This window comes from Bos indicus x Bos taurus, chromosome 18 (genome assembly GCF_003369695.1).
Source record: "Bos indicus x Bos taurus breed Angus x Brahman F1 hybrid chromosome 18, Bos_hybrid_MaternalHap_v2.0, whole genome shotgun sequence".
Taxonomy (NCBI): domain Eukaryota; kingdom Metazoa; phylum Chordata; class Mammalia; order Artiodactyla; family Bovidae; genus Bos; species Bos indicus x Bos taurus.
The window spans coordinates 51,235,008-51,252,411 of record NC_040093.1 but is presented as its reverse complement, the minus strand read 5'-3'; the positions used below and the strand labels follow the sequence as shown (position 1 = coordinate 51,252,411).

General features: G+C 52.4%; 2 protein-coding genes across 3 annotated transcripts; one reads left to right on the top strand and one right to left on the bottom strand.

The window, feature by feature from the left end:
* Positions 1-1,918: 1,918 nt before the first annotated feature.
* On the bottom strand, positions 1,919-8,891 carry CHMP1A (charged multivesicular body protein 1A). The gene is made up of 7 exons (XM_027513773.1): positions 8,757-8,891; positions 6,468-6,487; positions 4,849-4,926; positions 4,134-4,280; positions 3,743-3,871; positions 3,295-3,482; positions 1,919-3,144 (listed from the first exon to the last, which is right to left on the bottom strand). The coding sequence occupies exons 1-7, from the start codon at positions 8,761-8,763 to the stop codon at positions 3,123-3,125; spliced, it is 591 nt and encodes a 196-aa protein (XP_027369574.1). The 5' UTR covers positions 8,764-8,891; the 3' UTR covers positions 1,919-3,122.
* Positions 8,892-8,901: 10 nt separating this feature from the next.
* Positions 8,902-17,378, top strand: SPATA33 (spermatogenesis associated 33). Of its 2 annotated transcripts, none has more exons than XM_027513774.1 (3): positions 8,902-9,016; positions 9,352-9,519; positions 17,158-17,378. In XM_027513774.1, the coding sequence occupies exons 1-3, from the start codon at positions 8,917-8,919 to the stop codon at positions 17,361-17,363; spliced, it is 474 nt and encodes a 157-aa protein (XP_027369575.1). In that variant the 5' UTR covers positions 8,902-8,916; the 3' UTR covers positions 17,364-17,378. The 2 variants fall into 2 exon arrangements, with proteins under 2 accessions (XP_027369575.1, XP_027369576.1); XM_027513775.1 differs by lacking the exon at positions 8,902-9,016 and adding an exon at positions 9,024-9,105.
* Positions 17,379-17,404: the final 26 nt, after the last annotated feature.

The following is a 17,404-nucleotide window of genomic DNA, read 5'->3' as shown; positions in this document are numbered from 1 at the left end:
TATTCTGGTTCTTGGACATATATGGGGGCATACCGTCGTGCTTCACATGTTCACGGGGTAGGGAGCGGCGCACCAACATGCTTTCTGGTACATACATGGGGGGCCCACAGAGGTGGTTCCCAAGCCCGCAGTGAGGGTGCACAGATATGGTTTCTGGTGCACAGAAGGGGACACCAGGACGCATTTTATGGAGCACCGAGGGGTTGAGAAACCTGTATGCATCTCAGGAAGCAACAGTTAAAACTGGACATGGAACAACAGACTGGTTCCAAATAGGAAAAGGAGTACGTCGAGGCTGTATATTGTCACCCTGCTTATTTAACTTATATGCAGAGTACATCATGAGAAACGCTAGGCTGGAGGAAGCACAAGCTAGAATCAAGATTGCCAGGAGAAATATCAATAACCTCAGACATGCAGATGACACCACCCTTATGGCAGAAAGTGAAGAACTAAAGAATCTCTTGATGAAAGTGAAAGAGGAGAGTGCAAAAGTTGGCTTAAAGCTCAACATTCAGAAAACTAAGATCATGGCATCTGGTCCCATCACTTCATGGCAAATAGATGGAGAAACAGTGGCTGACTTTATTTTTCTGGGCTCCAAAATAACTTTAGATGGTGATTGCAGCCATGAAATTAAAAGATGCTTACTCCTTGGAACAAAGTTATGACCAACCTAGACAGTATATTAAAAAGCAGAGACATTACCAACAAAGGTCTCGTCAAGGCTATGGTTTTCCCCGTGGTCATGTATGGATATGACAGTTGGACTGTAAAGAAACCTGAGGGCCAAAGAATTGATGCTTTTGAACTGTGGTGTTGGAGAAGACTCTTGAGAGTCCCTTGGACTGCAAGGAGATCCAACCACTCCATCCTAAAGATCAGTCCTGGGTGTTCACCGGAAGGACTGATGTTGAAGCTGAAACTCCAATACTTTGACCACCTGATGTGAAGAGCTGACTCATTGGAAAAGACCCTGATACTGGGAAAGATTGAGGGCAGGAGGAGAAGGGGACGACAGGATGAGATGGTTGGATGGCATCACCAACTTGATGGACATGGGCTTGGGTGGACTCCGGGAATTGGTGATGGATAGGGAGGCATGGCGTGCTGCAGTTCATGGGGTCACAAAGAGTCAGACACGACTGACTGAACTGAACTGATGGGTTGAGGACTGTTTTCTGGTTTGCACAGGGTGGCGCCCAGAGGTAGCTTCCGCTGTACACAGCAGGTACAGGAACATAGTTTCTAGTTTATACAGTGCCCGGACATAGTTTCTGTAACACACAGGAAGTGCCCTGATGAAGGTTTGTGAATATGGAAGGGGCATGAACATTGTTACTGGAGTATGTGGGGCGGTGGCAGGGTGGACCAATCTGGTTCTGGCACGCACGTAGGAGCATGCTGTGGTGCTTCACGTTGTCCATAAGGTGTACACACGGGGGCCCACAGTGGGGGTGCATGCAGGAAGTGCCTGGGTGCAGTTTCCAATGCACATAGCACAGTGCTCAGAGGTGGTTCCTGTGAGCTCAGGGGTGTAAACTGTGGCCATCCAGGTCAGAGAAACTAGAGGGCCTGTCCCAGACTTGGGGTTGGCATAGGTTTCTCAGTTGGTTCCTGGGTAATTTAGAGGCCTGAGGTGAGGAAAGCTCGTACATAAATGTATACTGATGTTGTGCACTAGGTTTTCAATTTTTAATAGTTTAAAATTATTTCATGGTAAAATCGTAAAGAAACTGGATCCTATCAAGTTGGACTGAGCAGGGCTTGGGAATCTCACTCCTCACACTACCTACCTGCCCGCTTCAGGAACGCATCAGCCTGTCCTTGGGGCTGGACCACACGCCAAGGGCCCCCACCTCAGGCGCACACCCACATCCTCCTCCCGCCTCCCGCCAGCCACTGAAACAAAGATGGAAACGGTTCTCAATCTTTTTACTCAGAACAGCATTTCAGAAGGCAAGCTTTGCCGGCTTCCCTTTGATGAGGAGTAGCCTCTGCCCCCACTGTGTCCCGGTGGGGCTCCACACCCCCTGGGGACACACTTGGAACCCTCTCTGGATCCCCAGCACATGGGAGCCCCAAGGGATGACGAGAGTGTAAGGCGAGGTGGTCATCACAGAAGACAGATCAGACACTCTTGATCCCTTTTCTCTCTGGTCTCACACTACTGTCTATAGTTTATTGTACAGAACACCTGTGGCCTCCAAGTCCTGGAGGAATGAAACGCAGTGAGCCTCGGGAAAGCTGTCCCACATTTCTGTCCACCAGAGCCGTCGCTGTGAGGACGGTTGGTCTGAGGCCTCTGGTCAGCCCCAACCACAGGTGCTTTCCGGTTGCTGCTTCCTGTCTACTGTTCCTTCTCTTTTGGCAAAAACAAAAAACCCTGGGAGCTTCAGGAAGACAAAGTAAACTTTAGGAATTGAAGAAAACAGAAACGTGCAGCCTATCTGAAGCTCCCCTCAGGCTCCCGCACGTCATCTGAACCAGTGTAGCCGCGGGCCCCACTGTGGCTCTCTTATCAGTCACTCCGGCTTCAAGGTCAACAGCGTGGGCCCACCATGCAGCAGGAGCCAGTCAGGGGAGGCACCGTGTTACTACAATTACGGGAATAACGTCCCCCCAGGAGGGGGAAGAGCCTGAGCCCATCTAGCGGCAGGACCAGGTTCCAGCTGGAGCAGGGAGCCTGGGGGTTGGGGGCAGCTGGCAACAGGGAGCTGCTCCGACCCTGGCTGGCTGACTACTCCCCATGCGTCTGCCATCACGGAGTCTGAAGGCCCCCATATCCATGTGGAGACCACTGGCCAGTCCCTGTAAATTTCTTAGCGGGTAGTGGATGGAGGGAGCCTGCAGACTGTCCAGCTGGTTGGCCCAGAGTCACAGAAATCACCCACAGAAGTCAAAAGTTTGTGCAAACTCACCCTGTAGGGCACAGACCCACGCCCACACTCAGACAAGAAGAAGAGTCCCAGGGCTGGCAGGTGAAAGGCTGAGAGCAGCAGGGGCCAGTGCTGCCGCAGGCTGTAGGCTCGCTCGGCAGAAAGGCCAGACCAGAGGGAAAGGGTGGAGGCGGCCTTCCCAGCCTTCCCCCAGGCCAGGAAGGGGCGCTGGTGCGGGCTCTGCTAATTCCTCAGGGCGGCCAACCTGCAAACAACAGGACCCTCTGAGGCCCCGCAACAGCGCCCTCCACCTCTTCCAGGCCATCCTAGTTGCCTTCCTCCCCTTCTAGAGTAAGCTGCCTGACGCCCCCACCCCCACTGCAGACACGGGGCTGGGTTTCTGCGCCCCGCCCACCTCCGGGACAGCTGGTCCTCCTGGCTGCGCACGGAGCTCTCGCCCACAGCAGAGGCGCCCTCAGGCAGCTGGCTGAGCTGGTCCAGCACCTCCAGGCCGTTCTCCTCCGCGATCTGCAGGATGAGGCTGTCTACCTGCTCCTGTGGCGTGGTCAGTGTGGTGGCCGAGCTCATGGAGTCTTCCATCACCTGGGGGTCGAGTGCTGGGCAGTCAGGGCACCCTGGGGCTCCCTCTGTCCCTCCAGCTCCTTCTGGCACTCTCCCCAGCGCACACTCTCCAGAGTGCTGGTCCTGGGGCACCCACCCCAGCCCCGGGCCCCCTCTCCCCTGCTGGACCTCTGTGGGCTGGTCTGGATTCCACACAAGGAACCGGGCTCCAGGGGAGTGACTGCCCCAGGGGGAGGGAGGGAGCAGACGTGGCCATTACCCGCACACCTGGGCGCACGTACCGACGTGTGTACATCCAGGTTCTGCACCTGCTGCTCGAACCTGTCCATCACAGCAGAGACCTTCTGCAGGTCCATGGTGCTGAGGGCCCGGTCCAGGGCTTTGGTCACCTGCGCCATGTTCTTGGTCACCTGGCAGAGGCAAGAATGAAGAGGTGGGCAGGGCCCTCAGGCCCCAGGGGTCCCTGCATGGCACGTCCCCAGATGGTGCTGTCGATGGAAGAATGGACAGGAGGAGACCCAAGCCGTGCATGGACACTTAAGAGCCTTCAGGGCGTGTCTCACACTGGTGCCTGCCTGACCGTAGAGAGGGAATCCCAGGGTGACCCCAGTCCCAGCTGCACCCTCAACTCTGCCAGCAGAAGCCGGCCGCATCCCCTGGCTAAGCACTCACCCCCTTCATGGTCACTGCTGTCTGCACCTTAGAGGCCACGGCATCCACGCGGGACGCCATGCGGAGCCAGTTCACACCTTCGTTCTTTTTGCGGATGGCGTTCTCAGCATACACACGTGCACACTCTACATTCTTCTGCTGAAGGGCCTGAAATTCAGGAGGGAGATGCCAGCTGGGGTCCTGTCCTGGGGCTCTCTGTCTGCTGGTGAGGGGGTGGCCCCTTCTCAGCCTCTCCCCAGGGGTTCTCCTCAGAAATGTCTCAGGAGTGAGGGTATCTAGGACCAGGGCCCCAACCAGCCCCCAGACAGGATCAGACAAAAGAAAGCCAAGCCCAAAGACCATGGCCGCCTTTCCATGCGTCCTCTCCACTGCCATGCCCGGCCCCCTCAGCTCCTCCTGGGTCACACATAGAATCTGTCCACCTGGAAGCAGCAGAGCTGGAAAGGCCAGCATGGCCAGTGCTGACCCTCTGGGGGACAAGGCTTCAGACCACACGGTCAGCTGCGTTCCTTTTCTTCCCCAGGGCACCGGGTCACTCAGACTGGCCCAGACCCCAGGAGCTACTGCAGCCACTCAACGGCTGTAACCAGTGGCTACAAGCAAGTCCCCCAAGAGCATGGGCGACCCCAGGAGCCTCCAGCCTCGCCCCGCCCCATGGAGGGTCAGAGCACAGGACCAACAGGACAGCCCGGCCAGCGTCAGGGCCCACACTCACCTTCTTCACCTTGGCCTGCTCTGCCTTGGAGTCCTTCTCCGCCTTCTTGGCCAGCTTCTCCAGCTGCTTTGCCGTGAACTGAGGTAAGGAGGCTGGGTCACCGCATCAGCCTGCCTGGCCCACACCCCGCCCTCCTGGGCCTCAAGTCCACCCGAGGGACTGCCGCCTCTGCTGGACAATCCGCTCCCCTCCCAGCATCCTGTCCGTGGGCTGTGCCTGCAACCGCCTTCCCTCCATACACAGGCGGGCTGCGGGGGCCTCAGCCCCACCTTCCAGCCTGTTCCACAGAACAGCAGCTGGGGGCCTGCTGAGAAACTGCCCACAGGCCTCACCAGCGTAAACCCCTCCCTCTCTGATCTCCTCCTTCCGTCTGGCTGTGAAGCAAACAGCTGAACGCCTTGGTGTCTGGGCCTCAGGCTGATGTGTGTCCTGCTCCCGTGGTCTGGCCCATGTAGGTCACCAGCTCCCTAACTGTAGGCTCATGGCCACAGGATGCTCTCTCCAAAGTCAACCCACTTCCTGGTCATCAAACTCAATCCTGAGAGGCCTTTAAATCAACATCTGCATCACCTGACCCCCAGACCGTTCTCTTCCTGCACTGTCCAGTCCAGTAGGCACTAGACACATGTGGCTATTTAAGTTTAAATTACTTAAAACTTAAGTAAAACATCAGTTCCTTGGTCCTGGGAGCCCCACTCCAGGCGCCCAGTGTGGCTGGCGTCAGCTGTCGCTGTGCACAGATAGCCGGGCTGGTGCAGCCCTTCTCCTGCCCCAGCCGCCAAGGCCCCTCCCGAGGCGGCTCCTCGGCCTCCTGTCCAGCCTTGCCCGGCCCCCCCACCCCACGCACAGCCTGAAGTACACACCGGACCACCATCTACTGCTGCTAAACAAGGTCCTTTCCTCTGGCCAGGTGCCCTGGGACTCTCTAGTCAGCTCCAAAACGGAGCCCCCGGCGTGACCTCGCACACCTCAGCCCTGGTCAGAGCGGCCCCCAGACCTCTGCTGACTGGAAGCTGGCAGGGAGAAGGCTCAGACGAGCCAGGGGAACAAGTGGCCTCCCAGAGGCCAGCAGTGTTCTCTCAGCCAGTGTCACCCGGGATTTCCAGTTGTAGAGAAAAGGTTTCTTGTGTGTCTACCTCCCGTCCTCCGTTCCTCAGGGAGAAGTCCAGGTGGTCCTGACCTGGGAATCTGGTCTGGAGGCCCCAGGGCTGAGCTGGTGCAGCTGCTACAGTTGGGACCAGACAACCTCACTCCCTTGTCCTTCAGAGCCCACGTGTGTGTTCCCTCTGAGGGACTAAGGAACTCTGACAGAGCCTGCCACCACCGCGGGCAGGAGGGATGCTCGCTGCCAGAAAGAATGCTGTCCCGTGTGTGACTCTGAAGGACGTGAGGCCACCATTTTAAACACCGCATGGACCGTTTACGGGATGCACACAGTCGCCCTCAGGGACAAGTCCAAGTGACCTGCTTCCGCTCAGCCCAAGAAAAGCCTGAAAGGCATGTCCCCGACCCTTTGGTCATCAGTCTGGCTGGGCACTGTCCTAAGTGTGACTTACACCATCTGTCCCCACTGACAACCACCGGGATAGGGTCAGGGTGAAAGGCTGATCAGCACATACCTTCAGCTGGAACAGGGTGTCTGCAAAGAGAGACGATTAAAAGATGGTGAGGAGTGTGAGAAGCCAGCACTCCTAGTTGGCTGATGGTCACCACCTCCCCTGAATGTGAAGAGCTGCCACAGAACTGGGGCCTGGAGGGAGGCCCACTCACACCAGCTTGGCACCTCCTTAGCCACAAAGCTCAGGCAATGAGAGTTTCCCTGACCTTCTGACACCTCTAGGAAACACCTGGACAGCACCAGCTGACCTTAAGGGTATGAGTGCAGTCCACAGTGAAAACTCAGTACGGTCTGTAATCAGTGCAGCTTTACAAAGGACCCTTGGGAGTTCTCCCCAATCTAGTAAGGTTTACTACTTGTTGTTCAGTTGCTAAGTCTTGTCTGACTCTTTGGAACTCCATGGACTGCAGCACGCCAGGCTTCCCTGTCCTTCACTATCTCCTGGAGTTTGCATAAACTCATGACCATTGAGTTGGTAGTGCTATTTAACCACTCATCCTCTGCCACCCCTTCTCCTTTTGCCCTCGATCTTTCCCAGCCTCAGGGTCTTTTCCAGTGAGTTAGCTCTTCACATCAGGTGGCCAGAGTATTAGAGCTTCAGCTTTAGCATCAGTCCTTCCAATGAATATTCAGAGTTGATTTCCTTTAGGATTGACTAGTTTGATCTTGCAGTCCAAGGGACCCTCAAGAGTTCTCCAGCACCACAGTTCAAAAGCACCTTCAGTGCTCAGCCTTCTTTATGGTCCAACTTTCACATCTGTACATAACTACTACAAAAACCATAGCTTTGACTAAAAGGATTTTTGTTGGCAAAGTGATGTCTCTACTTATTAATAGGTTTGCCACAGCTTTTCTTTCAAGGAGCAAGTGTCTTTTAATTCCATGGCTGCAGTCACCATCTGCAGTGATTTTGGAGCCCAAGAAAATAGTACTTGACAGTCTGTTTTTCATGGATAAAAACAGCAGGGTAATGATTCTTAAGTTATAAAAGAGCTGGCCCACAGAGACCACTCTCCATGGGAGCTGCCATTTCTGAGCCATCAAATCTGCAATGACCAACCGGAGACGTGCATGTGCGAACTTGTTACTGGCGAAGTCCCTTGGTATCTGAATTTGCCACTCGCCCAAACTCAAGAGCTAGGTCGTTTCACCTTAAAACTATCTCAGTGTATCCCATTCCTAAATTTGGGAAATGATTCTTGAAACTGTTTACCACACTAGCCCAGAATGAAGAAACAAAATTCTGGAACCAGAATCCAGACCCATAAAGGCAGGTGAAGGCTCCCAGCTGAGAGCTCCCCTGGGCCCTGTGCATCTGCCACCCATGAGCGCAGGCCCTGGGCAAGGCCAGGTTGTCTGTGCATCTAGAGCAGGTGGCAGGCAGCGTGCTTACTGCGGGGGACAGCAAGGCTGTGTTAGGTGTGGCCCAGACTCGGGTGGGAGGGACAGACTCCCACCCGAGGCAAAACCTGGCCCTAGAGAAAAGGGATATAAGAAAACAGAACTCCCTGGGGAGCTGAAGCTGAGTGGGAGGGGCAAAACCCAACGTGTGTGTGCTGGGCATTGGGGTGGGGTGCCTTCATCTTCTCTCTGAGGCAATCTGTATAGAATTTCCTTCTCGACAGTGACGTTCCACCTGTCTATCACACCAGCACTGAAACATTCTAGCAAATGTATCTATCGTCACTTTATCACAGATGCTTCCTGTTCCTAGGCAGAGCAGGGCAGAGAGCCCTGAGGTGGTACTGCTGGCAGCGGAGGACCAGACGGACGACCAAGCCGCCTGGGGCTTGCGCCTGCATGGACTCCCTCCCAGCCTGTTTTCCCATCTGCGGAATGGAATCATACGGTTCCTACCTCAAGAACTTCTGTGCCTGTACCTAATGAGGATTTCTTGCCTTAGCTCTTATTTCTCTTGGTAATGTTCTGGGGGCACTGGTACAACTGCCTCCTTTTCGGGTGCCCTCTGACCCGGAATCCCAGGGCCCAAAAGCCTGATGTCCCTCACCAATACAGCAGCTTGGCAAGTGGCGGGGGGAGGGGGGGGCGGGGCGGGGGTAGGGGCAGCCGGTCGTTGGGGAGAGCCGGGGAAGTGGGCGGGGATCAGGGAAGGGGCTCTGGTATCGGAGTTCTGGGTCGAGGTCCCGGGTTATGGGGTCGGGGACTGGGGTCCCGGGTTCAGGCCCCGGAGTCCGGGGTCGGGTTTCAGGTCTGGGATCGAGGCCAGGGGCACCCGCCTAAGCCCCGCCCGCCCCGCCCCGTGCAGCCCCGGAGGGCGGCGGCCTCTCACCGTCCATGGCTGGTCCGGCAGCGGCAGGCCTGGAAAAGGCAGACCGACAGGATCTTCCAGCGGCGTCAACAGAACCGACCGCGGCTGGCGAGCGGACCGGAGGGCGGGTGGGCACTTCCGGGTCGCGCCTATTTCGGAGGCGGGGCGCTCTCGCGAGAGGATGGGCTGGTCCCGCGGGAGGTGGTGTTGCCGTGGTGACCGCGCAGGCTTGGGTGGCGGCTGTCCGGCGTCTGTGAGTCAGTGGGCAGGGCGCCCACTAGGTGCAGGGGCTGGGACTGACTCTGGTGGGGGCCTGGGGCGGTGGGTTCACCTATGGGCCTTTCCAAAAGCAAACGCAAACTGGGGAAAGGTAAAGGGCCGGTGGCCTCTTCCCGGCGCGGCCCCGCCCCCGTAAATCTTCCGGCGCTGGGTCCTCTCTGAGGACGGTGCCTCGGGGACCTTTTCATCCGGGGAAGTATTCACATGTAGGGAAATGGAGTGCCCCAAGTCTTTCAAGCTATCTTATTTCATTCCAAACAGAGCAGGCAACTGAAGGATGGGGTCCATTGCCCAGACTCAGTAAAATAGGTCCAGTTAATTGTACATGTATTTTCAGATGAGGAGTCGAAGACCCGGCGCACTTACTTAGTTTCAAAGGCTGAGGAAAGGCGGGTGGACAGACCTTCACGAGAGTCCAAGAAGCCTTCGGACACCAAGCCTGCGGAGAGCCTCCGTGAGGAGAAAGGGGCGGCTAAGCGGCAGTGGCCTTCATCTGAAGTGGGAGGTAGGACACTCCCGAAACCAGACGTGTATTTGAGGATGAGGCGCACAGGAGCCTGCGGTGGGGTGCTAGTAGCAGGGGGCGTGCCCTGATGATGGAGAAGGTTTGGGGACCTTTATCTAGGAGGTAAATATGAGAGTTCTCGTAAAAAATGTAATAAGTTTGCATTTAAGTTTAATGTAATTGGTTTTAAGTTTCCAAGTGGTAGCTGCGTAACACACAGCAAGAAGGGCCAAGCCATGTGCAGACCCAAACCAGCCTGTAGTCCTCCCGAAGGCTGCACACCTTTGGCACCCGCCTGCCACTCCCTCCGCATTCCACAGACTGGAGCCTGAGCAGCTAACTTGGCGGGGGGCGGGGGTGAGGGGGGTGGTGGGGTGGTGGTTGGTGGGGAGAGTAGGAGGTAGTCGGGCTGTGCAAGGGGACTTCCTGTCTGACAGGATGTGGGGGCAAAGAGAGGAGCCAAGTGGGCTTTGGTGACCATGAGAATGGATAGCCAGTGCATCCAACAAGGAAGGTATGGAGGAGAGAGAAGCTGGGCACAGAGCTTCACACTGAGGCCCCTTTGGGGTCATCAAGGGCAGAAAACCGTTTGAGGGGAGCACACTGGACATGGGAGCGAGGCCTGGACTTCAAATTCCAATTCACGAGCTCTTATATAAGGCAGGAAGGGCCAGAGTCCTAGGGGGAGGTTTGGAAAATTGCTGCCAGTCTGTCAGGAAGCTTTTGGCCGCTGGTCACAGAAGAGCTTTACTACCAAGGGGCTCAGTGTCCTCCAAGTAAAGAAGAGGTCAGAGGCTGGGCCCTGGGCGTGGCAGCATCCAGGATTGTGTGTTCACACTTGGCCACCCTCAGTGTCCATGGTCCACAGAGGGCTGGACAGGTTTCAGTGGCATGCACACAGACTATGTCTCGTTTGTGAGAGGTGTTATCTTGCTTCGTATTAGCAAGGGCACCGTCCCTCAGAGGCCTGCGTGCCCAGCTCTCCAGGACGGGCTGGACCTGTGCCAGCAAGGAAAGGTGTGGCCGTGTGTGTCACACCCTAATTTCGGGGGCAGAATGAGGGTGGAGTTCCCAGAAAGCAGGTGAAGAGTGCCATCACATGGAACACAACCCTGGCACACGCTGTCCTGGGTAGCACACCCCAGAGCAGATGCGAGTGAAAGAAACCAGACACAGATCCTGCTCTGCTTACGTGAAAAGTCCAGGAAAGTCAACCCCATATGGAAGGAGCCTGGGCCAAGGGTGGGCACAAGGGCTCTTCGGAGAATGATGGAAATAGACTTAAAGACTCAGTCAGTGGGTGCCCAACTTTGAAAGTTTACTAAATCCCATTGAGTTGTATGCTTTACACAGGTAAGTTTCATGGTTTTTAAATTATACTGAATCAAGTTTTAGGAAAGGAGAACTTGTTGGCAGTGTTGAATGCTGCAGAGAGGTGGAGTAAACCCAGGGAACACTATTGAGTGAGACCAGCCACTGCACTTGGTGGCCTTAGTGGGAACCAGGAGTGAAGACACATACCTGGTTTGCCAGGAGGACCACCTCAAGAAGGGCAGGGGCATCTTCTCATTCACAGTCATTTTTAAAAAAATAACAGTTTTTATTTATTCCTTTATTTGGCTGCTCTGGGTCTTAGTTGTGGCATGTGAGATTTTTAGTTGTAGCATATGGGATCTAGTTCCCTGACCAGGGATGGAACCTGGGCCTCTGCCTTGGGAGTGCAGAGTCTTAGCCACTGGACCACTAGTGAAGTCCCAACATCCAAGTTTTAAAGCTGAGGGATTTCCCTAGTATATTTGAAGAAATGAAAGTTAACCTAATACCATAAAAACCTTAGAGAAATGATGAGTTCAACAATAAAAAATTCTGTGTATTATACAATTAATAAAAATGGGCTTTACTACTGTTGAATGATTGCTGGGCTAGGGTCAGGGGAGGTGTGCTGACTGAAACAGGGCCCCTGGGAGCTCTGTGGGATGCTGGAAAGTTCTGCATCTTGTTTGGATATGGGAAACTGCAGCTGAACACTTAAGAACTGTGCCTTGTGTCTGGTCTGAAGTATGCCTCAGAAAACATGGAATGGAATACACATGAGTCCTTGTCTCTTAGAGCTGCACCCCCAGTATTCTGAGTGTAAATAGTTGTGCTGGATTGCCAGGTGAAGGAGAGTACGTGTTTTCACAGATGCTGCTTCCCTCCCTCTCCGCAGGTTCTGTGATGTGATCTCAATGCTTCTCCTACCTCGGGGGTCTTCATCCCCTCTCTAAACCTTTTCAGGTTTGACATTGTCTTGTAACCAGTAGAGTGGCTGAAGTGACTTCCAGGTGGTGTGCGATGAAGGGTGGCAGGGTCTGGCAGGCTCACCTGGGTGCCAGCTGTGCTGTGCCGGCCGCTGGGGAGGCCATGGGGGAGCAGCAGTCGCATAGCGCATCCCACCCGGGTGATGGGCATGTAAGTGACGAGCCTACAGCGACTGCAGCTGAGCTGCTGCACAGCACCTAGCAGCTTGGTGAGTGGGTGTCCGCCGTGGCCAGCCCAGTCGAGCCTTCAGATGGCATTTGACTGTAGCCCCTGGGAAACCACAGTGATAACTGTCCAGCTGAGCCTTTGCTCAATACTTGACCCGTAAAATGGTGAGAAAGTGGTTATTTCCAGCTGCTGAGGTCAGGCTGAGTTGCTACCCAGCAGTGTAGTAAGCAGAACACAGGTGAGTGCATGCTGCGGTGGAGACCAGGTGTGACCGGGTTTGTAGTTGTGGCAGCTGGTGATGCAGATGTATTGTACTGTGCTCGCTTCTTGCTGCTTCTGTCCGTACTTCAACTTTTGCATTAAAAACCCAGAAACATACATTATAGAGACTAAGGCACCACAAGTTGGCAATCAGCCAGTTCCAAAATGCTGCAAAATCTTCTGGAAAAAAAAACAACAACAACCAACTTTTCTACAAATAAATGACTTGAAGAAAAGGAGCTGTCTTATCGGTCTGATCAGGTGGCCATCACAAACACCATGGGTTGGGGACTTGCTTGGCGATCCAGTGGTTAAGAGTCTACAGTTCACTGCACGCAGAGTGGGTTCGATCCCCTCTCAGGGAACTAAGATGCCACATACCCAGGGGAAAAAAGCAAATCCTATGGGCTTGGTTTAAACCACAGACCTCATTTCTCATCATACTGGAGCCTGGGGGGCCCCCTATCTGTCTGTGTTCCTGTGAGGATCCCAGACAGCTGTCTGATGGCTGTGTCCTCACGCGGCCAGAGGAAGAAGGTTGTGGTCCCCTCTTCCTCCTGATCCCTTCCTGAGGGCTTCACCTTCATGATCTCATCTAACCTTAATTCACAAAGGCCCCACTTCCAAATACCATCACATCAAGAATCAGGCCTTCAACATATGATTTGGAGGGAGGGGAACACCAACTTTCAGTCCACAGCAGTTGCTAGGAGATTTAAGAGACCTATGAACAAAAAGCAGTGTTTGGATCTGGGCTAAGTTATTCTTGAGATAATCAAACTGGGTATTAGATGATAATAAAAAGTCAATGATAATATCCTTAGATGTGACAGTGCCATTGTGGTTATGCTAAAAAAAACATTCCTCATCTGATAGAAATACTGTATTGTATTATCAACTATTAAAAAAATGTGAAAAACCAGTTTCCAAAGGTTTATATGCTGCATGATTTTATTTATGTAACATTCTCCAATGACAAAATGATAGTGATGAGGACAGACTAGGGACTGCCAGGGGTTGGGGTTGGGGGCGGTGGGGCGGGACTGAAGTGTGGCAGGAAGACGGGCCTTGTCCAATGTCTGGATCTGGTAGTGGTTACAGGTGACCACACGGCTCAGGACACTCACTGCACCGCAGTCGGCCCTGTTCGTCACCTGAGGTGAGCATATGTTCTGCTGCCTGAGGTGAGTCACCTGAGGTGCTGCCGCTGAGGGCAATTGACAAGGTAGCAGGGAGCTCTCTGGGCTACTCGTGCAGCTTTCTATGAATTGATATTGTCAAAGTAAAACATTTTAAAAGACATCAAAAGTTATAATAATTAAAATAACATGGCTACCATATAAAAAGGGCAGGTGAGTGAAAGGGGAAACATGGACAAGAGTGACTGTGTATGTATCGATGTCACCATGTCTATATATAATTAGAGTATGATAAAGCTGGCATCAAAATCAGATGGGAAAAGGAAGGCTTGTATGATAAACTGTGCTAGGAAGATTCCTTAACATTTTAAGAGAGAATGTAAGGTGGACTGTAACATCCTGCTGTATGCTCTGATAAATTCTAGATGGATTGAGTGAATATAAAAAGTGACTACATGTACATCAAGTCTACTTAAAATTTTTTAAAAGGTAGACTGTAAACTGATCAGGCAACTCAAAGGGGAAAGGAAAAGAGCAATTAGTACCATCTTCCAGTTGACAGTGTGTGGTCATCTAAAAAAAATTTCCTTACTGGGGGAAAAAAAAAGGTGCCTACAAAAAATAAGATGTACATTTTATTCTGATTCCTCAATTGGGAACATCTCTCTAAACCTCAGAGCAAAGACATTACAGATAATATTGAAGGATTTGACTACATTAAAAAGTAAAACATCTCCCCAGCCCTCTATAAACAAATGTAAAACAAATAACGGTAAGCTCAAAAAATATTTACAACAGAAACAAGAGGTCAAAGAGTAACACATGACAGGTCCAGAGCCCAGACACGTTGTGGGTGGAAGTCAGACTGAAGGCATCTGGTAACGCGGGAGGTGGGTTCAGAGGCCCCCAGATCGCAGTTCTGCGAACAAGTCTGTAGGAGCCCCTGCCCTTACGTGTGGTCATCCCTGGGAGGGGGATGGGGGAGGCTTCCAGGATCAGGTTAGTAACCTTTGGTATTGGCTTAACCCAAACGGAACTTTTCTGGAGCATTCCTGAGCTCATCAGAGAAGCCTTTGAAACAGGTGAAAGCATCAGAGAGGTGGCTGTGAAGCAGTCAGCTCCCGTGGTTTGAGAGTCGCCAGCCAGCAGGGAGACAGTGCTTTGTCCTTGGCCCACAAAGAAATGAACTCTGCCTACAACCTGAGTGGCTGTGGAAGGTCTCCAGGTTCAGATGAGGACACGACTGGGCTGACAGCTGAACCGTAGGCTGGACTCCAGACCCAGTGGAGCCCGTGGTGATGTGTGTGCTGTTTTACGTTGGCCACTAAAATGTAACTTGCAGGCCGTAACTGAAAAATAGTGCAGGCTGTGTGCATTAAGAACTGTGAAAAGATTCGTGTTTCTAAATGAAGAAGCTTTAAAACTCTGAGGAAGATGCAAGGAGTCTTGTTTGGGGTTAGAAACCTCAGCAGTGTCACGGTGTTAATTCACCCTTATTCTAGCAAGTCAGTGTGACAGGAGCAAAAGAGCACAGGTCATTTTGAGAACAGAACCAAATTAGCCCAAAGGTCACGTGAAAGAGTAACAGTGTAGGGATGGCAGGAAGCATCTGGAAAAGTGGCTAGAACAGATAGAACCCTCTGACGTGTGAACGTGTCTCACAGTGATGAACTCACGGTGTCCTTCGTGCTCCAGTGGGGCCCCGAGAGGTGCTGTGGTAAAGATGGTAGTGGTTGGGGGAGATAGGCAATCTCACTAGACAACTGAGAAAACAAGTATAAAGTAAGTATGAAAAGGAAACGAGTGAATGGTTTTTACAAGTTTGGACCCGGGGGTGCCTTTTCCAGTCTGACAAACTACAAGCCATTAAGGAACAGATGGATGAATCTGTTGCAGAAGGAAGCTGTAATAAAAAGCCAGGAGCTATCTGTAACATATTTAATAAATCCCTAACAGTGAGTTTCCCAAATATAAAAAAAAGCTCACACACAAAAAAGGTAAAAGTAGAAAATGCAGAATGACATTCATTCACAGGAAGATACAAGGGCGGAATGAGCACTTCCGCGGTCACTGTAGCCTTGGAAAAGGTTTAGAAAAACGAAAAAAGCAGGAGCATGTGGAGAAATGTCCCTGGTGATAATCTCTTAGCGAAACACAAATTAATCTTTACGGAAAGCAAGTTGACAATATTGGCCAACATTTTCCTAGTAACTTACCCAACAGGTAAACCTCCAAAAGTTTGTAAATACATAAATGCAAGAATGTTCACTGCAGCATAGTTTAAACAGAGAAACTGGAACTAAGCTAAGTTATATTCATCAAAGGGAGCTGTTATAGCATGATGGCCTCCACAGTGAACTCCAGGCTTGTCTGTGCTCAGCTGGGGAGGGTGTGGTCACTGCGAGACTCAGTGTGTGGTTCCAGCAGCAAGTATGTGTGAAGTATCTGCAAGAAGCAGCATTCCAAATATAGCTTTTAACCAGTGTGGATTATTTTTAAGTGAAATGTTTTTAGGTAAATATTTTTAAGTAGTCTTAATATATAACATACCCGCTCGGTTGGTAAAGAATCTGCCTGCAAGGCAAGGCAAATTCAATTCCTGGGTTGGGAAGATGCCCTGGAAAAGGAAATGGCAACCCACTCCAGTATTCTTGCCTGGAGAATCTCATGGACAGAGGAGCCTGGCGGGCTACAGTCCATGACATTTCAAGAGTCGGGTACGATTTAGCAACTAAACCACAATATGTAAAAAAGCTTGTGTAAATCGATATGAAGAAATTATCTTAATTTTAATTCAAAATACAATGAAATGCACATTGACTTATGATAAAAAGGAGAAGAAAGGATACTCTTGAGCTGAGTGCAGGCGTGGGCCCCTCGGCCATGGTTAGAACCATGGAAGCTGTGTGTGTGGCACTGGATGGTGGCAGCATCTTCCTCGGCTGCCAGCCCTGGGAAGGTGACAGCACTGCTCTATGCCTCAGTTCCTTCTGTAAAACGTAGGTGTTAAAGGACCCACCTCAGAAACATGCGGGTCGCTATTCCAGGACTCAGAGCAATGTCTGGCGCAGAATGGGCTGCTGCTCCTCCTCCAGGTGGCTGAGTTCCTGAGGTGTTCAGTGAGGAACAAGCAGGTGACGATGTCTTCTAATTCTGTTCAGGACACATGTGCGCACGCGGGACACAAAGACCTCTCTGTAGGGCTGAACAGAGGCCCAGGTGGAGGAGCCCCGAAGTGGTGACCTCCAGGAAGCAAGGCAGGAGGTGAACGGTGGAAGCAGTAAGGAGCTCTGCATTTAGGCTTGTAGCATTTGGTAGTGGTTCACATGCCCTGTGCATTCCTGGAGATGGTAACGAGTTTGAGGAAACGCTGTGGCCCCCAGCTCTATAGCACCCCCACTGATGATGTTCTGTACGGAGAGCTTCCACTCTGTTTAGAATCCTGTGGAAACTGTGTCTGAACCTTCACCTGTGGGGCAGACCCTGCCTCTTCCAGGTATCTCTCCTGCGTCTGTCTCTGGGCCGCCCCAGAGCTGAGGCTCTCCACAGGATGGTGGGGGTGCCTCTCCCCCGCCTCATGGAGGGGGCGCCTCCTGGATTCACCACCTGCGTGTCTGAGTTGTTGCTTGGTTTAAGCTTTGGAATGTTCACTTAGGGTTCTGACTGTTTTCAACCTCGCTCATTTCTTTTCCTTAGCCACAAACCTAATTGCTTTGCTCTGGCCCTAACACAGACTTATGAAATGCTTGGATGTTTTCCTTCCTTCTAGAGAAACCTGATGTAAATCCAGAAAAGAAGAAGCTTGCCATCCCACAGATCATCATCACCACACCGTCAAAAGAGACTGTGATCAGCTATGGTTCCATGGGAATGCAGGAGCAGAGAACCATTCGGGAACGGGCTGAGCAGGGTCCCTACTCCCGACACAGAAACCCCAGCACAGTAGACGCCTATAACATACAGACCACAGAATAAACAGGCACCCCGGCAGCTGTGGTTCCTCCCTGTGCAGTGTC